Genomic DNA, 25,112 nt, shown 5'->3' with positions numbered 1-25,112 from the left:
TAAATTCATTTGACTGAAAACACTTCCCATAATGTTAGAAAAACAGACTGTTTAGCCCTCTGTTTAAAGCCTCCGGCAGAATTGCTGAGATTGAACTGATGCTTTGCTGCAGTTTTTCTCGTTTGGAAGGAGGCAGAAAGTAGGCGGGCTTCTTGGTGGAAACGCACACCCATAGTCACCAACCTGAGAGAGATGTCATATTTTCACTTTTTTTACCAGAGGAAAGGAAAACAGTGGAATATGAAAAAATCCATAAACAAGCAAGCAACATGTTGTAAGCCCGTGTCGCCCTCGAGGGGAGGGGCCAGGGACGCTTGGGCTTCATCTGCATTGCGTCAGGGAGCGATGAAAATGTCGTCTTAATTCAGGGAGAGATTAGCATTAATCACGGCGCTTGTTAAAGACTGAGCCTACCTGCCAGCCAGGCCGTCGTCTCATTTGTTACCCTGATGATATTAAGGCATCGGACCTCGTTTGGCTGTGATGCATGATGACGCTCTCAAATTGAAATTAAATAGCCATTATTTCTGAAGAACACACACACACACACACACACACACACACACACACAAACATGTCATAGATGACATACAACACAGTGGAGTCGGACACCTGGGTCTTTTTCTCCACGTTTGTTTTGTATCTTCTTACCTTCAACTTGATGGAGGTTCTCTTATGTCACTGTATTGAAATACTGACTGTGTCCTCACTCATTTAAAATGGTGACAATGCAACTTCACAGATGTTGTGCTTCAAGCGATGCAATTTTTAAGCAGATCTTCAGCTTGCTAGACTTTGACCACGGCTCTTTGTCTCTGACCCAAGGTAACATCAGGAACACGGAGAAGCTGAGCTACGACCGGCAGCAGCAGTACGAGATCCAAGTCACGGCCTGGGACTGCGGCCAGAAGAGGGCGCTGCGCAGCGTCCCCGTCCGCATCGACATCAAGCCCGTGTGCAAACCTGGCTGGCAAGGTGGGCGTGTCCCTCTCTTTGTATTGTGTGTGTGTGTGTGTGACGGACTTGGGGCAGGTCTGAGAGTTCTGCCTCTCAACACCCAGAGACACACAAATGAAATCATTTGTGTGTGTTTGCAGAAGTTTGCTCGGTGTGTGTATTTGTGCGTGTGTGTGTGTGTGTGTGTGTGCACTTGTGGCCCGCTGGGACGCGGATGTGATTATTTGCATCTCATAACGTCAGTGTGTTTGATTTCCCTTTACCTCTAAATGTAAGGTGCTTAGCGTTGTTAGCACGCCTCATTGATTCTGCTCCCTCTCTCCTCTCGTCTGCCTGCCGCCTTTTTTCATCACTCCGCCGCCTTGTTTCCCCCGCTGTACCCCGACACCGCTCCTCTTCTCCCCTTCCCTCCCTCCCTCCCTACCGGAGGAATTGGCTTGTCGAGCGCACCCGCCAACGTGATCAATTGCACTTTGCTTTAGAGCGTCGCACACGCAGCCGAGACCAGCTCGGAAAAGTGTCGTGGAAGAAAGGCCGCTGTAAAGCTGCAGAACCGGAGCAGCCAGTCGTCCTGTGGTGTGTACGCGGTGCCTCGCCATGTGACCGGGACGTGGGATGGGTGCGGTGTGGGGTGGGGTGGAGTGGGGAGTGCGGGGAGGGGTGCAGTAAATGGCTGGTGACAGCTGGCCTTGTAACCATGTGCACTCTGTTTTCCGCCGCTAACAAGCTAATTGGCGCTGGATGTTTTCGAGGGGAGGTTTCGCCCTTTTATGTTGGCTTGGTTGCTAATGTAACAGGCGTTCCGATAATGAAGCAGCAGCTCGAGCTGTTAGCGTAGCGGCACCATGTCCCCCTGTCCACCTCCAAATGATGAGTTTTCGAATCGTTTTTTTCACGATTCACCGACGTGGAGCCGTGGGGAACGACAGCCAAGCCGCTGATGCAGCGCCCCCAGCTGGCCTGATTTGGGATTATTTAGCTGCCCGTCACTCGTCCAAGACCTAGACAGGCTGGTCACATAGACCAATCAATAAGTCATAAGAATGACTCTGGAACTGTGTATTTAACTGTGTATCTGGGAAGTCAAGGTTGGATGTGTTGTGTGCTCAGAGAGTCTTCTGCAAACCTTGGCTGTAACCAGTGGTTACACTCGCTGCATAGTTTCTCTTCTCTGCAAACTCAAGACACGATTGTGAGAATCCCAGTAGATCAGCAGTTTGGGAAACAGTCAGACGAGGAGGAAACACCAAGTTCGTGGTCACATCGCTCCCCTTTCCTCCCTCCGCTTTGAGCTTCATCCAGTTGTCTTCACCGCGTCCACAAGCCAAGATACACTAACAAGCGCCCTCTGTGTTAACAAGCGATGGAGCATTTCAACCCAAAGTGGGCACTCAGTGTCCACAGCAGAAATAAACCCTGGTGCAGTATTTTGCAGGGTTACCGCACAGCGAGAAAACATTTTTCTGTTGCCCCCGGTGGTCACCAATGCATTTGACTTTTTAAAAAACTGACTGCCTAAGTTTTACAAAAGAATATGCAATCTAAACACGCTTTCAGCCACAAAGAAAGTTGTCCTATATTTCCCCACATTCCCATGGGCCAGTGTGTAGAGGAGGCTGTGCAGAAGGACATGAGCTCTGAGTCTGAGGCTCTCGACAATAGTCGTGTCTATCAAGCCACTTTCCAATATATATATATATATATATTAATAAATACTTACCGAATTGTTTGTTTAGATATAAATAAGTAAATAGTTAAAACCCATTTTTTAACAAAAGAGATCCCAAACATAGATGTGAGAACATAAGTATTAAACGAACCCAAAAACCCTGCCCTCACTGGGTTATCATAGTGAGGGGAGCGCTATGATAACATATATATATATATATATATATATATATATATATATATGTATATATATATATATATATATATATATATATATATATATATACATATGCATATTTTGAGGGGGTGCCTTTTTTTTCCTTTCTCTCTGAAATTATGATTTTCAGCCCTCAATTATAGCCAGGGAGCTGCAGACAAATGCACAGCGGCGCCGGAGACGCCGTCCCCTGATGAAAGGGCACTCGGCGCTGTGAGCCTTGTTTGGCAGCCCAGATGAAGGGAAGGTGGAGAGGGAGAAGTAAATGCCATGGCCACAGATCAGGGGATATTTTGGGCTGCCGCTTGTCGTATTATAAGGAAGGCCACTGCTGGAATGTCAGGCACGCACGCACGCACGCGCGCACACACACACACACACACAAACACAAACAGGCACAGGGACACATTTAAAAAGCTGCTGCATTCTGTAACAAAACGGTAATATGTCTGTTCGCATTAGAGACGCTGCTTGGCTCTGGACGTGTGGGCTCAGCTGTGTGTCTCTCCTGGATAATCACGTGTCTTCACTGAGCTGGTGGAGAATCCTGACAGACACACACACATTCACACACACGCCTGCGTGTGCGTCCTCACTGCAGCACTTGTGAAGTCTGGCAATTTAACAATAAAATATTTCTCAAGTGACCCAATTAGGTTTAATTAGATTTTTTAGCCTCCCTCTAAAAGTCTTAGTCACAGTTACATTTTCATAGAAATGCTGGCAACCACTGACGTTACTATATATCTTTTCTTTCATTATTATTCCTTTTCGTTTGAACATCTGCAAAAATAATCACCTCCAATATATTTTACAAGAGACAATTTAGTTTGGCGATATCACACACACACACACACACACACACACACGCACACACACACACGCACACACACACATACATTATCAACAAGGTTTCACTTTGTCCTATGAAATTCACAAACCTAAATTGCGAATAATATCACATTATGCTTTAAGGTCAGCATTTGATTTTTTGGTTTGTTTCTGAAAAAGCTATCAAAAAGCTTAAATTGTAGCTTTCGGGTTAATAATTGTCTTAAAAATGTCTTTGGGTCATTTTAAGTCGCCCACACACATGCACACGCGGAGACGCTCAGTTCATAAAGAATGAATGTGAAGGTCGGCAATGTGTCGCCTGAGCCTGATAATAAACCGTGTGTGTGAGTGCGTGTTTACCTCTGGGATGTGGATCACTGAGTGGGAAGACGAGGTGAGTTGAGATGGAGTGCATTTAAAGAGGAAGCAGCCCAGGGGAGGGCGGCGCCGCCAGACGTTGTAAAGTCACAGACCCGAAGAGAAGCAGCGGCTGGGTTCTCTTCTCCTCAGCACCTCGGCCTTTGTCTACGACACCAGCCTGAGCCTGATCTCACCAGATGACGCACCTCATTGAATCTCGGCGCTCCCTGGTGTCTGTGGGAATGGCGACACGCTGCGTGGCTCCATTTTGCAAAGTATTTACATAGAAACAAAACGATTGCGTAGGATTTTTAACTGTGATCTATGAGACGCGTCTTCGCTTGAAACAATTGCAGGCGTGAAGAATGAATGAAGGACGTTCTCATTTGTTTTTTTTCCTGGTCTTTATCTGCTGTTTTTTTTTTCTTTTTGAACCTCTGATTAGACCCAGACGTGTGTTATTCATCAGCATCTAATCGCCGCCATGCTCGTTATCTGTGTCTCAGCAAAAGGTCCAAACATTTCTAATCTGGAAACCAAAGGGACCCGATCCAAGGTGCAAAGAGTCTGAAAGTCTGTAAAAGTCTTTACAGACACCCAAACATCTTCAAATTATTATTTCTTGCGCGTCCGCTGTGTGAAGGCCGTGAAGGAAGGAACCTTTCAGGAGGAAGACATTCGAGTGTGTGTCTCTGTACCTGCCTCAGTGCGTGTGTGCACGCCCGTGTGTGTGTGTGTGTGGAAGCCGGCGGTGCTGATGTCTGATAGCAGGAGGAACAGGGTGAATTACGGAGAGAGCTGGGAAATAAATGACTCAACACTTCCCTCTCATCTCCTCTCTAACCTCTGGCCGTCCGGCTGCAGCTCCAACCTTCTTCTTGTTTCCCCTCATCTCCTGCGTTTGCTTCCTATTCTTTTTTTTTTTTCTGGTCTTGGACGCCCTGATCTTTATTCCCTATACTTTGTTCCCCCTGCTCTCCAGTGAGAGTCATCCCTCTGCCTTCCCCCTCTTGTCTCTCCTCTTATCTTCCCGTCCGGCTTCCCGGCTTCGCCTTCGTGTTCATGTTTCTTTCATTCTCCTCCCCGAGTCCGCTGGACTCCCGCGTAAATCACACTAACGAGATTCTCCTCCCGTGCTTCACCTTTTCGCTTTTATTGTGCTCCACTGTAACCCACACACACACACTCTCTCTCTCACACACACACACACACACACAGAGTCAAAGGTTTCAACTCATCCACCTTCTCCTCCCCTTCTCCTCCCCTTCTCCTCCCTTCAATCCGCCCCCCGTGTCTTGAGGCAGGAAGGGGGGCAGGATAAACGGTGGCAGGGGTAAAAAGACAGGGGCGGTCCTGGAACCCTGGCTTCACCTTATTGTGTCAGCGCAGAGCGGCGGCTGGATGAAAAGCAAAGTGTGTGTGTGCTTATATACATCTGCAGGCTCCCAGTCATGCACGGTTGTACGTCTGAAGACTCTCTTGCGATTATTCTCCCCCTCCGTCCTCGTCTGGCTGCCTGTCGAGGTTCCTTTATAGTGCTTCTAAAGTGTCAGGACGACGTTGAGACGCCGCAAGGACAAGAGCGAGAAACTGCAGATAAAGAGATTTAAAAAAAAAAACGGAGGCCAGCGGTGACAGGATGGGAGACAAAACAAAGAAAGAGGGGGTTCAAGGGTTAAGGAGGGAACATGGATGAAAAATTCCGGAGGAGGAGGAGGAGCATGGCGTGGCTTTTTTTAAATCTTATTTTATTTTTCATTATTGAAACGGCAGCCGCGATCTTGTTAACAGGCAGTGGGTTTGGCTGAGATGTTCCTCAGTCTTCTTCCTCCCACTCTCACCTGTGGCCGTGAACTTCGCTAAGTGACTAAAGAGCAGCCTGCCGGGACAAAAGTCCCCCGTCGCCGCCGGGGGCGCGGCAGACACGCCGGCGGGGATCACGCCGTGTAATCCCAGCGAGCCTCCAATCCTCCAGGGATCTGACGTGACGGGGTGGAGGAGTCTCTCCGCGCGCTGCCACCCGGTGGAAGGTGGAGAATCCCAGAAGCATTCCGCCTCAGATTCTCTCATTTTTTTCCTTCCCTTTAATGATTTTGTGTCTCGGCCTTAAACGCCGGGATTATTCTGTCATTTTCTCTCCCATCCTCTGAGAGGCAACTCACCCTAAACACTAAATTAGGCTGGTTTATTGGAGGCTTTTCTCCCAGTCAGAGAAAATGAGAAACGGCCTAATTTCATTTCGAAGAGACGGCGGAATGACAAATAGTCGTTTTGTTTTGCTTGTTTCTCAACAACATTTTTCTATCAAACTGAGTTTGTCTTGAAACTCGTGTTTGGTCAGTCACATCACCGCTGTCACTTCATTATTAGCGTCGAATCTGATCAAATCGGAAGACAAACCACGTTCCATTTGTCAGCAGCGTGCATCTGTGGGGGGTGCAGCAAGTCTGAAAAGTGTGTCATTCTAAAAAAATAAACAAATGACAGTTTGCTCATCTGCTGGTGTTGACTGCTCTGTTTTAGATTGTTGCGGGTTTGGCTGAGTAACACTTGCTGAGACCATTACTGAGACGAGGTGGTGAAACTATGCTGATTCCATGGAGCGATTCGTTTTTGCATTGTGACGTTTGACTGCATCTCCATCAAAGTTCTGGTCACCACTGAGGGCCACCGTAAAGCCAATCAGAAAAAAGGAAATGACAAGCTCAGCCCAGCAATAGCACATTCACTGCTAATGCTAAGGAGACGATGACAGAGATGGCAAAAGGTTCCAAAATGTTTTGGTTCCTCAGCATGAATGAGTTCTTGATTGAGATATTTAGCAGAAATGTTTTTCTAATTCACTTTTGTCTCATCTGCAGCGGCCTGGCTTGCAGTTCCCTCCCCTCCATCCTTCTTCTTGCTGCTGTTGGTTCTGTCACAGCTCAAAGGAAGCCGACTGGCTATGGAATGAGACAGATTGAGGTTGCCAAAGACCGATAAGAGAGATATCCCAGATTAAAAAATTAACAGTTTGCGCAAAGTTTATTTCTTGAGGCCCTCGCTTCAGTCAGAGGGGTTTTTAGGGCCGTTTTCCATCCAAACGTGCCATCTGAAGTTTTATTAAACAAACGGCAGTCGAGCGTTAAAAACGCTTTTAAAGACAAGGAAACAAAAAATCCTTCAAAACACAAACGTGGCTTTATTGGGATGCGTTTCCGGAAACTTTGTGCAACCGTCGCGCGGAATCATTCCCTCTCATCTTCCGACTCTCAGGCAGCCGGAAAGATTTCGCTCTGATCCCTTCAGTCTTTTCGAATCTTTGCCCTGTTTTCGGGTGCAACCTTTAACAGGCAGCAGCGCTTCAGCAGAACAAGTGAGAGCTCTCGGCGCGCTCGAGATCGGAGGAAAAGAGCAAAGTCCGCTCAAAAAGAATGGGAAAAAAAAGAAAGGGGACGTATGAAAGCGCTGAGATGAATGCTGTCGAGCCGGGGGGGTGAGGGGGGGAGGAGGGATGGATGGCCGCTGAAGAGGGGGATAAATCAGAAAGATGGCACGCGGTGAAGAGGATGGAGATGGGGCAGGCGGAGGTAGAGAGACAGGAGAGGCAGGGGAAGAGGAGCCGAGTGCTCTTTTAAATGGAAATTGGCTCTCTCACTGATGGCTGCAGCGAGTAATGACGACCCCCTGCCTGACTACTTGAACGTACCGTCAGCACTTTCATGCACACACACACATGCACACACACGCATGCACAGCCGTCGTCCCGTGCGGCCCCCGCGCGACAACTTTGTGATGACAGACGCGCCCGTGCTCGCCCGTGCACGCTCCCCCACGCTCTCCGGAGGGACGCGGAACGGCGTCAAAGTGTGATGATGCATCATTTTCTTAAGCACCTCCATCCATCTTCCCGGCTTCTGCGTCTCTCGCTCTCCGCTTGTTGCGCTCGAGGAGGCCGGACCTGTGCCTCGGCCGGGAGGCGGAGCCGGTGATGGGGACCCGGGCCGGCCGGCGTGTGTCATTGACCCGTCCGTGCTTCTGCGAGAGACGTCATTTCTGTTTTGATGAATTTAAACTTCTGTGAGAAAGTAATTCAATATAAGATGTATCCCCTGTTGACTCGCTGTGGTTGTTTCATTTACCGTACGATTCGGATCGGACAGAGCTGCCGAACCAAGTTGAAGGAAGAACGCAACTGAGCCTTGGCTTAAACCACCTCTGTCCAGTCCCGCGTTAGCGCCTGTTACCATGCAGGAAAGAGATCCGGACAGTTAGCTTAGCCAGCTGACTTTTTACCTGGATTATTTCCGTTGTGTGTTATCTCAAAAGAACAAGATCCTGGAAAAACATGGAACATCCATCCACTTTTGAACTCCAAATTACAGATTTTCCCTCAGCCACTGCCTCAGCTGTGGGATCACATGACTTGCAGTGTTGCCAAGTCTTAGGTTTACTAAGACAAAGATGAAAAAAGATGAACAATCACCTCGTACTCATTTCTTGACTAAATCCTAAATCCTGCTCAAAGACCCTGTACTGCCAAACCAGATCCGTGTTGTTGTTGTTGTCCATAATTGCTTTGCCCGACCCCCTCCCCCCTCCCGCCACTCCTGTTTACAAAGAGAGAAACACTTTGTTTTCCTGCATGCACTCTGTAGCGCTCCTCAGTTGTGCAGACACACGACTCAGTGCAGAGCGCAGCATCCTATTTATTAAAGCTGCACCGCTCTAAAGGTGACTGTTCTTTTGTGCAACCAGCCTGTGTGCAGCTGTGTGCAGCTGTGTGCAGCTGTGTGACTGGTGCACTGGCCAGGAATCAGCGCTTCAAGCCTCAATGCCTCTGTGCTTTTTGTTTGTAATGCAGGCATCTATATTCCATTTTGCAGGTTTTTCTCTTCACGTTTGAACGTGTTTGCTGTGTGTGTTTTTTTGGTTTGTTTGTTTTAGATCTTTTTTTTTTACTCTCTCCCTCTTTATTAAATGGGAGCTTGGGCAGATCTGCGGGCAAGAGGAGCGGCAGCAGTGTCCCAGAGAGCCCCTTAAATAGTCCCTAAATGATTTAGTAGGGACACAAATGGAGCCGGCTGGTGTCTCTAAAAGAGTACAGGAACCGCTGCTTCTCACATGATAGCAGCCACTGAAATAGACCTTTTAGGAAGCCCAAGTGCGCACACACTCTTAGGAATGGTAATGCAAAATATATGGAATGCTTTCAGTGGATGCTTCGAGCCTGTGAGCAAAGATAATGATTTCAGGCTGCAGACAGAAACGTGGCGGTCGTTTCCTCTGTTCTAGCACAAAAAAACCCAACTTAGTTTGCTCAAACATCCTTATATCACTGAACTGAATTCAAAGAACCCCGGCGTTCCCTCTGCGGAATATGTTTGACTTCGTGGTGGATGCTTCTGTTGTGGAACTACTGCCTCAGCAACAGCAACATAATCTGAGAGTGCGAGACAGTAAATCAGAAGGGGGAGAGAAGGGGAATTCTTAATGATCTGCTTTGTTTAACGTCATCATTCTGATGTTTTGCTTGGCTTTGGTAGTTATTGTGTCATGGCCGCAGTCTTAAATAGCAAAGCTAGCTTGTAGTTCAACCTGTCTCACAGACAAACTGGCAACCTGGCTGTGGATTCCCAGCACCTCTTTGACGTGCTGAGCCAGTGCTGATCTCATTTTTTGCTCTTCAGTTGGTCCATCAGTGTTTGAGACAGACCGTGACACCGATCTGCTGGTGTCTCTGCCGTTTCTCCACTAGACCTGGAAACCCCTGGGCTGATCATGTCGAACCAATGTAGTTATGCTCTTAACTAATAGATCCAATCTTTTCTTCATGGATCTGCATGTCAGCCAACAGCTGTAATCTACATATTATAACCATTGTTGACTTAATTAAGAACTCACTCGTGCACTTCTCCAAAAGTCCCGCAGGACGTATTATTTCGAGCCACTGACAACTTGCTTATTTCTCTTTATTATCAGCTCAATCTGTGACTCGACCGCATCTTCTCAAATTGATTTTATGCAGCGTGCATCCCTCTGACCTGCTCCTCCCGCTACGAGTGAGCCTGCTCCTCATTATGTCTGTGGGCGTAACGTCACGTACCCTCTGTTTACATTCATCATCAGCACCTGTCACGACGGGGGTCACCCCAGGCCCGACACCGAGTGTTTTACAGTAAACCCTCTGTGTAATTGGCATCAATGTGACATAAGCTGACATTGGATACGGCGACTTCTGCCGATGGCCGCTCATGCAAGCTAATGGGGGTCGGTGTGTTATAAAGGAGAGGTGTGTCTATAAGGGGTCGAATGAATTAAACTTCGTACTCCCTTGTGTGTACAAAGCAGTGGATTAAAAAATCAAATAAACTAGCTGCATGTGCTGCTCTGAGAAGGATGTGTAACAAAGTTTTTTCAAACTAACAACTCACTTGGACGTTCTTGAAAGTTCATTTAAGGCAACAGGACTAGTTTTGGTGACTTGAAGATGTGAGATAAGATAAGATGATACTTTATTATTTATTTGGAGGGTCACTTTTTTCTGCATCCAGGCAAAGATAAACAGGCCAGAGATTCATATTCAGACACACGCAGCCCAGAGGATTTGAAGGTTAGCGCTTTGGTATCCCCCTTTTTTTTCTACTGCTTACGATCAATGCTTTGAGCTGGAGCAACTCCATTAGCACAACAAACCATACATGCAATGCCACGCTGGTATAAATAGAAAAAAATGACATTGTGGAACGTGCCAGTTTACCCATTTGCTTCACGCAACATGAAAAGGTCAATAAATTCTTTTTAACATCGGCTGGAGGTGAGGGGAGGAAAATATAGCTCGACACTTCCTGACACTCTGCGAGATGGAAATCTGTGATTTTATGTCCTTTTGTTCGGTTAAAAAGAGGGAAAGTAGTAAAACAATGACAAGTGTCAGTTTTACTGGGAGTAATGTGACAGTCTCTTCCCGTTTTTGGCCCGGAGCTGCGCTTTCCTCTTATTCCCAGGGCGTCTTTGTCTGCCGCCCTTGAACCGACAAAGGAGAGCGCAGAATGAAGTGATCTGTTCAGAACAGAAGAGAGACTTTGGCAGGATGTATAGCAACTGTGCAAAAAGGCACATTTGTTTGAGGGGAAAGATGCAAAAATCCCACAGCCCTCTGTTTGTGCGCTCCGTATTTATTCTTTTTCTCCACACTTGCCGTGCATGTGCCTTTGTTTGCGTTTCCCCTCTGTTGTTTGTGCCTATTCTCATCACAGCCTCTGACAATCCCATAATATCTGCGGTAGCAGCGGCGTGCAGCACTTGAAGTCGTTGAGAATAAAGACGCTACAAACCCGTTGCCTTGTGCCATGTGTGTGTGTGTGTGTGTGTGTGTGTGTGTGTGTGTGCATGCGCGTTGTATTAAGCGTGCAAGGAAGCCAACATGGCAGATTTAGCAGTCAGGTGAGCCACTGAAAGCAACTCGCCTCCTTCATGTCTCACTTCCTGGGTTCACCCTTCCAGCTTCTGATGGTGCATGAGAGAGCGTAAGGCAGCGGGGAACAGAGGACGCAGGCCTGACGTGCACGGCAGCAAACAGCAGTCAGTCAGGAAGGCTGGCCGACGTTCCAGTGGTTCTGCATTTGGACTTTTTTTTTTGCAGGAGTTGAACGACTTGGAGGCTACAGTGGCTGTTTGGGCTACAAAACACGATGACAATGTTCACGTCTAGAGACATAAAACTGCTGGATGCTGCACGATGGATACGTGCAACTGTTGCGCCACTGGGCTGAATGTTTTCCCCCCTGGAAGCTCAAAAACGGTCATTTGACCCTGACATTTTTGAGGTGTTTGAGCTCCTGATGAGTTTCGTCACTGTTGGTTCAGTGCCGCCTGGTGAGGGAAGGAAGAAGGTAAACAGACTGACGGCGTTCCAGCCAAGCAGACGTTTGAAATATCCTTTGAATGCAGTTACGGATGTGCCTAGTTTCCTGTTTGAAAGTGAGAGACGATGCAAAATTGACTCGCCTTGTCACAAAATTCACGTGTGGACAGAGCAGGCTGCGACATTTATTGTTGTCACTGTCAGAAGTTTTGCAGATAAACAAAAATTTACACACAAAGAGAGAGGTGGGAGGGGGGCATACTTGCTGTTGAACAAAATAGTAGCCTGCCCGGGCGTAAAAGCGCAATTCACGACTGATGGCACAGCCAGTGACGGCGTAATGACCACTGAACTCCGTCAGCAAAGTGGCAATTTCATTATCAGGGCCACAGACAGATGTCGGGTTGTGACGCTAGAAGTATCAGTGGCAGCAGAGTCCTGGTTTTGATAGCAGCCCGTTCGGACAAACGCACCGTCGCCAAAGTGACAAACGTGACGAGTGAGAAATCAAATCCAATTCTTCTTCTGCTGGATGCCGGCACTTCGATTAAGAGTCTGGCTGCATCTGCACCAAAATTCAACCGGAAAAAAGACTGGTAAAGGTAACAGCAGCCAGGCTGTGACTGTGGTAGCTCGCTGTGCCGCTGTGTCTTTTCTCCCAGGAGTGCGAAGCCGGCTGTGGCGCCAGGAGATATTCCCTCCAGATACATCCATGCAGGATAATGGCCAATAGAAATTGGATGGGCAGACTCATTGTGTGCTCATTTGGTAACTGAAAATGAACCACCGTCTTTATATGGTGTTTTTTTTGTAGTCCCATATCTCTCATTTTCTAACGTATGCTTTTATTTTTTCGGCCTGTCTTTCCAGGTTGGAACAAGCAAGTGGACTACGAGCCGGGGACAGGAAGCAAGCAGCTGTTCCCCAAGATGCACCTGGAGACGTGTGGCGGGCCGCTGTCGTCAGTGAGGACCACGGTGGAGCTGCAGACCAGCCACATCGGCAAAGGCTGCGACCGCGAGACCTACTCGGAGAAATCCCTGCAGAAGCTCTGTGGTCAGTCCTCCAAAAGAAAGAAGGGGGAAATGTTACTTCCTTCTCTCTTTGCGTAATCCATGCTGTGTCCCGTCCATGGCGCCAACGTGATCGGACTGACGAGCAGCTCGAATGAAGTTTGGCTCGGTGGGAGGTCGCGGTAAATAACTTGAGGAATGCACCTGGGGCTGTTTGGCCGCCGCTGGATGTGTTAAATCGGCGCCGCCCGGCTGATCAAAGATACCGTCTGACAGAGCTGAAAGATCATGATGTGAATTGGGAGTAAACTGCTGTTAAGAGCATCAGTGGGTCGGCCGGCCGAGGTGCCGGGGTCAGACGAGCCCTGAGGCCCCATCCCCCGCCCCTCAACCAACATCTGAAAGAATCTTGTCGACTGCTGCTGTCTCGCGTCGACTCGGTTCTCTGGTAACTCTCCCTGTTAAGTGAGGCCACCGGAGTAGAGAGTTACACGCCGCTATCGCTAACCAAAAAGGTTATTTTAACCTGTTAACAATCGGCTTTTAGGTGCAGTAGGAAACGGACGATGACCCAATGTCAACCTGGGTCAAAGAACTCGTTGATGGATGCAGGTTTTAAACCGTCTCGGCTCGACTCCCGCTGGGAACGCTAGGCTAGCATTTAAAAAAAACACTTTTAGTGCTAAAGGGACATCATTTTGGGTTTTGGTTTATGACCACAGCACCAGGAAGTGCCGGGTCTCCTCCTCTGACTGCAGCTCCTTTGATTTACTCTCCCTACATACAGTAGCACCAAACATCGACACTGGTTTGTTCCAATAACCGCCCCTCCCCACCTATACACACACACACACACACACACACACACACACACACACACGCACCTCGGTTCTCAAGTTCCGGCCCCTCAAAACAAAGAGTCATTGCACCTGGTTTCTGAAAGATCTACTGTCTCTGCTAAATGAAGCCACCAGAAGAGCGACTTTGTCTCTCTCTCTCTCTCTCTCACACACACACACACACACACACACACACACACACACACACACACACACACAATGTGACAGAGCGCAGGGTGTCAGCCGCCTCCGATGTCGCCGCACTTTCCCTGGTGACTGATGAGCAGTGGAGCTGCATCGTTGGTGCCCAGAGCGCCAAACAGAGCCGCTCCGTTCTATCACGCCCACGCTGCACCGCAAACAGGGGAGGGAGGGGTGGGTCGGCGGGAGGGGAGGGGAGGGGAGGGAAAGGAAGGGGAGGGGCTCCAGCTCATCTGGATGCGCTGCGCCTCGTCCACCCGCCGGCCCTGCGGCCCCCATGCATGGGTTGCCACTAAACAGTCCTTTTCAGACGCCTCATAATCGTTATCTGACAGGAAAATAATAAATTCTAATTGTTTTCGTGTGTGTGTGTGTGTGTGTGTGTTTTAAAAAACGCAATCAATTTAGATAATGTACAGAGACATCGGCCAAAGAGAAGGGTTGTAGCTGGAGAAAAGTCGATCCACATGTATTTACTGGGGGAATCTAATTACTGGAGGCGCAACGTCAACACTGGTGCAAGTGGGCGGTGGAGAAAAAGCAGAGCTCCCAGCACCTCGCTAATAAAAAACATCAATTAATGTGCTAATGTGGTGTTATTAGCAGAAATGAACAGCGTGTCTCAATTGTTGCCTGGATAAGGCAGACATGGCGAAATCTGACGTTGATCATTTTTCTCTTTTTTTCTCCTAGAAAAAAAACAACCAGTGTGTTTCCCCAAGTGGCTTTGATTCATTACCGTCGTGAAAGCTGCTGTAAAAACAAAATGATTCATAAACGTGATTTAAAGGCTGCAGAATGTTTTTCAACCGACCCGTCGCGCGAAGAGGCTCAGCAACGGCACGGCAGTGGAAAAAAGAAAAAAGACAGAATTAAAAAAAAGAAAACGCAAAGGCGCACCAAGGCGACGAAACAACAAGTTGAGGTCGGCGGCGCCGGGAGAAAGGTCGAGGTGCTTCTGCGGCAGCAATGAAGAGAGACGAGGGGGATTCGGAGGAGCCGCTGCCACGCAGCAGCGGAGATTGATGTGTTTTCACCAGCGTGTGCAAAGGCATCAGTGTGTGTGTGTGTGTGTGTGTGTGTGTGTGTGTGTTGCGCGTTTGTGTGGTGCGGTACGATCGGTCAATACGTCCCCTCCAGTTTCCATAGCGCTACGTTTTTAGCGCTGAGCTATGTTGCGAGCTGCCGAGCAGTGACACGCGTCTCTTTCCTCCTGAAAGTCAGTTTCATTTCCCAGCCCGGTCGATCGATCGGTCGATAGTCGGCCACATCCTCCCGCTGCCCGCCCGGCCATTGATTACGTATTAAGGCCCGCCATCCGCCTCGCTCATGAAGAATCATGGCGCGAGGTTAGGGCCAATTCAGACGCCGCGCCACCGTTATTGACGCGTCCTCTGTTTTTTTTTTTGTTTTTTTTTTTCTTCCCCCTTTGCACCGCCGCCGGCGACCTCTAGGGGCGTCGTCGGGCAGCACTGACCTGCTGCCGGCGCCCAGCGCCGCCACCAACTGGACCGCGTCCCTGCTGACCGACAGCGGCAGGGACAGCGACCTGATCTTCAGGTTCGACGGGCGGCAGGCGGCCAAGATCCCCGACCGGGTGGTTCCCCAGAACCTGACGGACCACTTCACCATCGCCACCTGGATGAAGCACGGGCCCAGTCCCGGCCTCAGGGCCGAGAAGGAGACGCTGCTGTGTAACTCTGACAAGACTGGTGAGTGGGGGAGGGGGAGGGGGGGGGGGGGGGGATACGATCTGCAGTTGCAGGTTGGTCCGGTCCTACTTCACCTTCTATTTACAGTACATTTCTGCAGCGCAGTCACACTTTTGATTATATTTTATCTTGCCGAGTTACTGATTTGCTTGTTTAACTCACCCAGACACAATGTTGTTTTTGTGCCTTGAGCATTACTTTTTTTTTTTTAGGGGAAAAAAAAGATTATCAGTGAAGCTGTGCAAAACTTTTTCATTTCTCACTTTTCTTTTCTTTTTCATTATTTCAATTCTGCCGAAGATGTTCCGAGTTTCAATATTGTTTCCACTCTCCTCATAAACGCTGATGGTCTTCTAATTTAATTCAGCAGTTGTACAGGGAAACAGAAAAAAGAATCAAATAGGTCCATCTTTTTTATCACTGACATAATGTTTTGTTTTTTGGGGGGGGGAATGGAAAGTCTAACAAGCAAATTGTTAAACTGGAAAGTTTAACAATTTGCTTGTTAGACTTTTGGAATGTGTGATATAAAAAACTGTTAATTAGGCACCAGCTGTATTATATCACACATCTCTATTACACAGGTATTATAAATAGGCATCTTTTTTCTGCATTTGACATATTGGGATATGTAAAGAGAGTTTGTAAAGACTCCTTGCTCCTCCTTCCGCAGAGATGAACCGTCATCACTACTCGCTGTACGTCCACAACTGCCGCCTGGTGTTCCTGCTGCGGAGAGACTTCACTCAGGTCGACACCTTCAGACCGGCAGAGTTCCACTGGAAGCTGGAGCAGGTGAGGCGCCCGGACACACTCGTTCTTCTTCTGTAGAGCCAAAGGTCTCAGTGCCTTTTCCAGGTTTGCTGTGATTAGAGTCAGAATGAACAGGAAGCTGGATGGCATTTCTTTCTGGGTTGAGTTTCCCAGCCGAGTACAGTGAACTCAAAGTTGAGTGAGCACCACTGGGTTTGGACTTCAGCAGGTCGTTGCCACGTGATGTGTTGCCATGTGATTGGCTGATGAGGCAGCTGTGCTAACAGGTCGACCTGATGAAGCAGTCTGAGAACAGCGCTAGGATTTGTTCGAAACTTATTTAATGAGAAAAATTGTGTTTTTAATCTTCTAAACGCCAGTTACTGGCTTGAATTAAGTGTGTATTATAAATCCCTTCCGTACACACAGACATTTTTTTGTGGTTTATCTCTGTAAATTAAAAAAACAGGTTAAAGGAAGGAGGACGGAGAGGAAACAGCGTCTTTCAGGGTCTAAAAAGCTTTGCACGTGTATAGAAAAAATGCTTTGTGTGTTTCCAGCTGCGCTTGAAGCCCGCCTCTAATAAAATGTTTAATTAACTCCAGTTAATCTGGAGAAGTCTCTCACCGCCCTGCTTAATAACCCCGTCTTTAATGGAATTAGTATCTCAGCACTTAATTAACATTTGGACATTCAGGATATTGTGTTACTTTTAAATTTGTCATTGGAATAAATTATTTTTTTTTCAAAAATTAATAAGATATGATTAAACATTCCCAAAGTTGATAAAAAAAAAATACAACTTTAAAACTGCAACTATTAAAATGTTCAAGGTTGATGTTTTTTTGATTTTCTTTTTTTCAGTTTTTTTTTTTTTACATTAACTTAACTTCCCATTTTTCACCAAGTTGAAAAAAAATCTTCATAAATCTTTCATTCTTGCTCCATTAAGAGGAGAAGTAGTTTTTATTTTTTAAACACAGGGTGTCCTCTCGGCGTGCGGCCAGCCAACTTTTTCTGAAGCTCTCGGGTCGCGACGCGGCGCACGCGACTCTGTCAGAGACACACACACACACACACACGGTGCGCTGCAGGTGTGGCCGGGCGGCAGGTGTCTGCGGTGACCTGACGCCGTCTGGAAGCCGAACGGGTCACCTCGACCCTCCGGATCCGCCACTTTCTCAGCGGTGACAGTTCTCTCAGCGTGGGGAAGAGACACGCAGCTGAGCCCAGACATCCAGCTGCAGCTTCCAGGGCTAATGTGATCAGACAGACTGCCTGCTCCTGATTGGTGGGGGGGAGAGCAGGAACGAGGTCATCCATCAGTCTCCCCACTGAGTGTGTGTGTGTGTGTGTGTGTGTGTGTGTGTGTGTGTGTGTGTGTGTGTGTGTGTGTGTGTGTGAAATCATCTGGAGGAATTCAGACACTGGGCCTCCCTGCTTGGAATCAGTCGGCAGTTATCTGTGTTCTCGTTTCCTGGTTGTCTTGTCTGTACCGTTAATTGGGTTAGCATGTTCATGTTAGCGGCAGCACTCGCTACTGTGGGGGCTGCACAGAATGCTCCTGCACCTGTTTGGTTTACCATACATCTACTACACAGTTGCTGCATTACTTCTTTACATGGCTGCAATGTGATTATTCTATAAGAATTTGACTAAATTTTGACTGTAATAATTTAAATGTCAGTCCAACCTATACGCAGTATTATTTAAAACCAATCTCCCTTCTAATCGCAGCACTGAGTCGGATGCGGAGGCACAGACATTGCGCAGCTGCTTGTTAAGCTGTTGGTTCAGCAGAGCCCCTCCTTCTGTGTTTTTTTTTTGTCTCATACTTCTCAGTTGTGGCTGAAACTGCAGGGCATGAACGGAAACTTTCATTAAGTCTCCATCTCCCCTCGGCTTCCCAGCCACTTCCTCCACTTCAGCTAATGTCTTTAAAACAAATGAACTTCTGAGTACCTCCAGCGCTGAGAAAGCCTCCCACAAAAACATTTCCCCCTTTTCCTCCTACGCTGGGTTTTATCACACGAGTGCAATTAATTTCTTATACAATCCAATCAGCCGTAGCCTGTCGCTACATAATGACTGCCGCGGACGATGATTTCAGATATTAGTTTTACCTGCTGGAAGAAAAAGGGTGCGCTTTCTCTTAATAGCAGCCATAAAGTAGTTTGAGGCTTAATGCAAGTTGGGCCATTGTGTTCCATGTAATTCCAGGTTTTAAGCCCTGTGATTTGCGCTGCTTGCATTCTTCCGAAAGATGAGGTGAGCTTTTTAGTGGCTTGAAGAGGGTTTTTTTTTTTCTTTTCATTGAGCCCGTGCCAAACAGGCCCTTTTGTGCAGATTTTCAAATTTATTTCAATGCAGACTCGCCAGCAAATGTTGTAAAATAGACAAGTCAATCAGGAAGCGGCAGCATGAATGACGACAAGTCCACAAAATGACTCAATCCCAGTCTTAAAAGAAGAATAAAAAATAACTGCCTTTGGCACACGGAGGGAAGGCTTGTTTGAATCGCCGTGTGTTCAATAGCGATTCACCAGTGGCGCCACAATAAGTTGTTATCTAGTCAAACCACATTGGAGGCTTTAATGGTCATATCTGACCAAATGGCTGCTCTGATGAAGCTGCTCACCATCTGCCTGAATGGACCTCCCACAGGGAAATAGCTGTTTTTCCCTGCACCAACTTCTTCAGCTTTGAGGCAACGTTAGCGAGTCTGACAACAGACGGGTGGAAAAAAAAAAAACTGAAGAAACTGCTTTGCATGTTTTGCAGATGAGCTGTTCCAGCGGTAGCTGTGCTGGCTTTTATTGACCGAGTGATTGATGCCAAAAGACACCAGACTGAAGTATTTGCAAATTATGAATGACATTAAGAAAGAAGCCTCAGCCTCTCCTGGAGGCCGGGAACTTGATAAACTTCTCCCCCGTCGAGGGAAATAAACAACACCCCCAGTGTTTCCTCCTCGTCCACCTCTAACTGTGAGAAGAAAAGGCTAAAGAAGATAATCAATGTGAACTCACCTCAAGGCTTTCAGAGAGAGCGAGAGAGAGAAAAGGGACAGGGATAATTGAGCTTTAAATTGTTTCTCTATTGGGAATCCAAACCCATGTGTGCAGGTGACATCATCAACTTCCACTATCAGCTCTGTCTGGAAGACTAACTGGCCAGTCCTGGGATTTCTTTTTTTTTTTTACTTTTACAGCAAGGGGACGTCCTCAGTGAAAACAAATGGAAACTACTATCATCTAAATGTTGGTGTGACGAATACATGGCTCTCTGACTGATCAATACCATTTTCCACATCTTTATTTTGCATTGTTGGTTTCAGTGGAGTAACACAGAAATGATCAAACTCTTTGAAGCTAAATATTTAACCCTTTTTTCTTTTTTTTTTGAGGATTTTCTCAAGGTGTTAACTGTGGTGGCGCTCAAGAGCCTTCTGTGACTGTTTCATTCTCCTTCAGAATATAATGTCACAGAAACACGCTGAGGTTTTTTTTGTTTTTTTTTACCATGGATGAAGAAACGGTGGCTCATGATGTGATTTGAAATGTCAGCAAGACTTCATGAATTTGGCATAATCTGGGATTCTCAACCAATAGAATGTAGATGCATGGCCGTTTGTGTCCGTCTGGAAGGGCGGAACACTACGAGAATGCAGTGAAAGCTGGCTAACTGTTCCCTGAACACATGCTTGTGCAAACAGGCAGAAAGTGCCGTCGGTTACAAGTCAATATTTTAGAATAGGCAAATCTGAGGCAGAATCCTCAGAGTCAAAATCCATGACTGCTGTGTGTGTGCTGGGAGTGGTATATATATAAAAAAATCCAATATCTTCTGATACCTTTTAGTGTCTTGCTGTCTTTGGTGAACACAGACACACTCGCACACTGCCTCACCCTCCTCATGGGAGAGTGCCGTTGAATGATAGATGACTCGTGCTGAAGAGCCGGCTAAATTTAGAGCTGTGCTGCACCAAGTGGCCCCAAAGAGCATAATGGACGGACACACACACACACACACACACACACACACTCAGTTCCCTCTGTCGGATGTACATGTAAATGTGAATTTCAATGGTCTAATATTGAACACAAGTTCTCTGCTCCAATTAAAATTCAGAGCCTTTTTTTTTTATCGCTCAAAGTCAATCAGAAAACACAGAGAAACGCAGACAGTGAGTTTGACCCACAAAGATTCATTTAGACTCTGTTAGAGCAGCGCGAGCTGAGCACACACACAGAGACTTTACAGAAAGCGTCTTTTGATCTGGCGCCGAGGCTTCTGCTCCGCCGTGCGCTCTGTGATGGTGAAACGTTGGCGTGCGCTGCCCCTCGATCTGCCTGTCTTAAAATATTCAATGCAAACCGCGCCGCCGAATGAGTCGCACTGGCTCTGGGATCCAGACGAAGATGTTGTGATTTATTCAGCCTCAAGGTTCAAATCCCAGAGGCATTTTATGTTTTTTTTTATTTTTTTCCTAAATTGTGTGACCACTGTGCAGCTGTGCGACGGTGGAAGTAACGAAAAGGCAAAAGATGAGATCCTCCGTGTAAGCTACACCGTGTGGAGCATAAAATTGTCAGCATTTGCACACACACGCAAACACACACACACCGGAGTGGGCGACCTTTCCCCGGCGCTCACATCCCCACCTTGAAAAAAAAATAAAAATCACAGATGCACAGCAGACAGACGCTGGAGCCCCGTGGATCTTTATTTTTTATTTTTTTTCCTATATTGATCCACAGTCATGCAAATCAAGCTGTTTGTATTCAGTTTGGAGTGTCTTATTGACAGTGGGAATCAATAACCGCAGGGAGATGAAAGGCTACGGAGACGGAGGGAGGGCAGAGTAAGAAGTGCGGGCATGATGATGATAAAATGAAATAAAAAAAAAAGATTTGAAAGAGCTGCTGGTAGAGAGGAACCCCTTGGCAGTGGAAGGCAACAAAGGGAATAAATATCAGTGTAATGGCCTCCTGCTGGGACAGACACGTGCCAGCGTGGTGCAGCACACTGGGCCGCTAGCTGGTGGCAAGAAAATGGCCAATAAACAACATAGCAGCCACTGCACAGCACCTTAGCTTGCTATCAATGATAGCGTTGAACCATTGGATGAGACCCCATACGGCTGTTTAATGCGCTTACTGAAGAATATTGCCTTGCAGAATGTGTGGAAATGGGAACACTTTGGCGGGAAATGAAAAATAAATGGCTGCCTGCTACCACAGGGTTTCTTCAAACGCCTCGGTGGAAACGGGTTTGGTGGAAAAACTCGTAGTGAAACATTGAGCTGGTGTGAGCGACGGGGTGCATTCTGTCGGCACCACTTTGTCTCGCACTGATGACAGCGTTGGTCACGCCCAGCGTCTGCTGACCTCCGAGGATAATGAGTCCAACTTGAAATGTGAAATGTACGACGTCACTGCGATTCACGCAGTGTCTTTTAATCGCACCAAGTCAATGAATGGAAATGTTTCCTTTGTGTGAGCCAAGATTGAAAGTTGATTAAAATTTGCTTTATAGAGAATCTCAACTATTGTGTCTATGTGGGATGGATAAACCCGGGGAATGTGCTAAATGTAAAGAGAACCCATGGTGAACATGGTGAAATAGTCGCCAAATTACACGTGGGTGCTGTTCCTTCCTTCCTCCCGCCTGACATTATAATTTTTCCAGCGTGGCTTCATTGTCACACATGAAACAAACCCCTTATTGCAAACACACTGACACCCTTCCGACCCCCAACCCCAAAAAACCCCTATTGCAAGCACTTTTCTATTATTTTCTATTCCCTTCACATCTCGCCATCCCCGGATGATATTACCTCCGTCTTATGAGGGCTGGAAGTTCCTCGGCAGTGAGACGGCTGGAAACCGCGCTGGAAAGGCCAATAAATGACAGGGCGGAGGAGCAATGGCTTTTATTATCCCGCAGGCTGTGTGACTGTGTGTGTCGCCTGTGTGCGCGTGTGAGAGAGTGTGTGTGTGTGGTGGGTTAGATAGATGTATGCACGTTGTGCGTGAGGTAGTGTACGGCAGCGTTTTCTGCCGCTGCTACAGAGGTATTGTGCTGCTCCTCAGCCTTCTCCCCATCTGACCGACGCTTCATTGTTGACAATATAATGTCATAGAACTTTTTATTCATACGTCCTGGTAGAGATGTATATAGAAAGGACGGGTCGTCGTGAGAGAAAAAAAGTTTTTTATTTTGCTTTTTGTTATGGTGCAACTCCACGATTCGACAATGGCGTGAGGTGGGTTTCAAACGTGCAATGCACAGGAGCATTTCAGGAAGTTTCCTGTTCCAGCAGAGAGGTTGAAAACTTCCCAAACTTCCACCGAAATCAGGTCAGAACTTTGCAAACTAGCCTGGAGCCTCCTCCGAAACTTTCAGCGTTCTAGTTTCTGATCACTGAGCGGCTGATGTAAGGATCTGAGTGCGTGTTGTGTTGTGAAATTCTATGTATATACTCCACACAGTTGTGCGTTAGGCCCACTTCTTGTTTGCGCAGCGTTGCCGTTGTTCTGCAATGCCACCAGCGGGAGACTGAAGCGGTCGTCTTAAGGTTCTGGTGTCTGATTCCCTCAGTATTCCCTCAGTCTCAGTGACACTGTAGTTCCTGTAGGTCATCCTCTCCTCTCCTCTTTTCTTCTCCTCTCCTCTCTTCTCCTCTCTTCTCCTTTAATGTCCTCTCTTCTATTTTCCTCTCCTAAGGGTTTGGTGGCCACGCAGTTGAAAGTTGATTTCTGACTTACAGGATTTTTTTTTCTATTTGGGGAATCATAAATGTATTTTGTAGTCTTCTGTTGGAATCTCTTAATCTATGTTTTTGATAGCCGTCATGATAGTGATGATTGCTACATTTTTCGGGTTGTGAAAAACCTTATTATGTAAGTCATTGAAACAATAAAGGGACGGTTAAAGGTCTCCTCTCCTCTCCTCTCCTCTCCTCTCCTCTCCTCTCCTCTCCTGTCCTCTCTCCTCCACTCCGAGAGGTGCAGCGGAGTCACTTATCGAGCTTCTGCAGCAGCATCGCAGTGCACAGTTTAGCACCGGCAGCTTATTGCTGTTGTTGTGTGTGGGTTGCGTTGACTCGGCGGGGAGCTTTTAATAGCGCCGCAGCGCGTCAGGGCGTATCAGGCGGATAGAGGAGGAGAGCGCCGCGGCGAGACCTTCTGTTCTCGGCCATTCGTCATATTAATCTCTGACCAAACGAGTTCCTCGGATTTCCCTCCTCGTGGCCGATCCCTCCCTTTGACCTTCAACCCCACCACGCTTTTTTCCCCCTCTTGTGCTTTGTTTTCGCCGCCTCCCCTCCCTCTTAACTCCAACAATTTGTCTCACTTTCAGGCCCGGTAACACTCCTAAGCTCCCCCGTTCAAACAGTTTCGAGAGAGGGAAAGTTTTGCACGCGCGCGGGGTTCGGCTCAGCACTCCGACCGGGCCGGGTTGCACTTCCCCCGGATCGAGAGTCGCTGTCAGGGGGGTGGCGGCGAAGATTTATTGTGCACATCGCAGCCTGACCTTAAGTGTTGCGAAAGAAGAGGATGAGAAAGAGAGATGAATGGAGGGGGAGATCCGTATGGAGAGGCGGGGGAGCAGTTGGTGCGCCCGGCAGAGGGGAGGTACATTTTGGTGTAGGGGAGCCGTTAGCGGCGGCGGCGGTGCTGGCGCTTTGTCAGGGTCCCCGGTAATCAAGAGGAGGCGTGTGATGGATGATTGTGGCAGGGAGCCAAATGGCAGGAGGACCCTCCCTCCAGTTCCCCGCTCTGTCTCCTCCTGTTCTGCCACTAAAGATCCGTGGAAACTTTTTCAACACCGCCTGCTTTCCCGCTGACAAGCGTGCTAATCCAACCGGCGGTGGCGGGGAGTGCCGACGGCCTCCACCTTAGAACGGCTGGTAGACACTGCAGGCGCCTCCTCACTCTCACAGTGCGCTTCAAATAGTATTTGGAGTGCAGCAGGCAGATTCAGACAGCGATGGACACTGGGCACGCCTGCCAAAAGCCGTGTTGTGCAGGCGTGCTAGCGAACCTGCTCCTCGCTGTTTCAGAGATCCCGCTCGTGCTTTGTGTTGGTCTTATTTGTCAGGATTTGTGGTCTCCACCGCCTCCCCCCAGCGACGGTCAGCGAGAGGAAAAGGTCAGACAGGGAATCGGTGAGTGAGCCGCGACAGCCGTGACCTGGAGGAAATCCTGGTCCTCAAATTCCCATGATTGAGTTTGTGTGGTCGAGTCCACTTGTTAAGTAAAGCTAGCAAAGTGAGGATGTATAAACCCTGTTGTGAACTACGCTAGATCACATTTTGCACTTTGATAAACTCCAGCATTGGGTTGTATCTTTAAATCTCTCCAACATCCTCTGCTTTTAATTTCCTGTTCAGGGAAATTAGCACAGCAGCACATAATAATAACTGTATGGCCTTGAGTTGCGTTATTAAGACAGGACGCGGTTCAATATTTGGCTGAGTACTCGGTGTTTGCCTGCAGCCCAGTGTGCAGATCACTGAAACATTAGTTTGGATACGACCCAGTCTGCCCGGGCGAGACTCTGCGCTGTGGCCCTGCAGGAGAAGCTGATAAGATCAACTCCCCTGCAGGACGCCGTGAGCTGCTGCTCATGTTGATGTGCAAGTGAGTTTGTGTGCAAACCTTTTTGAAGCGTGTTGTCCCGAACCGCAGCGAAACTACAAACACG

General features: G+C 47.7%; 1 protein-coding gene across 3 annotated transcripts in view; it reads left to right on the top strand.

The window, feature by feature from the left end:
• LOC142903984 (calsyntenin-2-like) overlaps positions 1 to 25,112 on the top strand; it is a 191,846-nt gene that overhangs the window by 132,693 nt on the left and 34,041 nt on the right. For all 3 annotated transcript variants that reach the window (XM_076049904.1, XM_076049902.1, XM_076049903.1), the window contains exons 5-8: positions 826 to 975; positions 12,753 to 12,938; positions 15,390 to 15,647; positions 16,321 to 16,442. In XM_076049904.1, coding sequence (XP_075906019.1) covers positions 826 to 975; positions 12,753 to 12,938; positions 15,390 to 15,647; positions 16,321 to 16,442 — 716 coding nt within the window. The remainder of the gene's footprint in view (positions 1 to 825; positions 976 to 12,752; positions 12,939 to 15,389; positions 15,648 to 16,320; positions 16,443 to 25,112) is intronic.

Source organism: Nelusetta ayraudi, unplaced genomic scaffold (genome assembly GCF_046127955.1).
Source record: "Nelusetta ayraudi isolate G7.1 ecotype Tasmania unplaced genomic scaffold, CSIRO-AGI_Nayr_v1 ptg000120l, whole genome shotgun sequence".
Taxonomy (NCBI): domain Eukaryota; kingdom Metazoa; phylum Chordata; class Actinopteri; order Tetraodontiformes; family Monacanthidae; genus Nelusetta; species Nelusetta ayraudi.
Note: the sequence above shows the minus strand (reverse complement) of the source record. Positions and strands in the feature narration are given on the sequence as shown.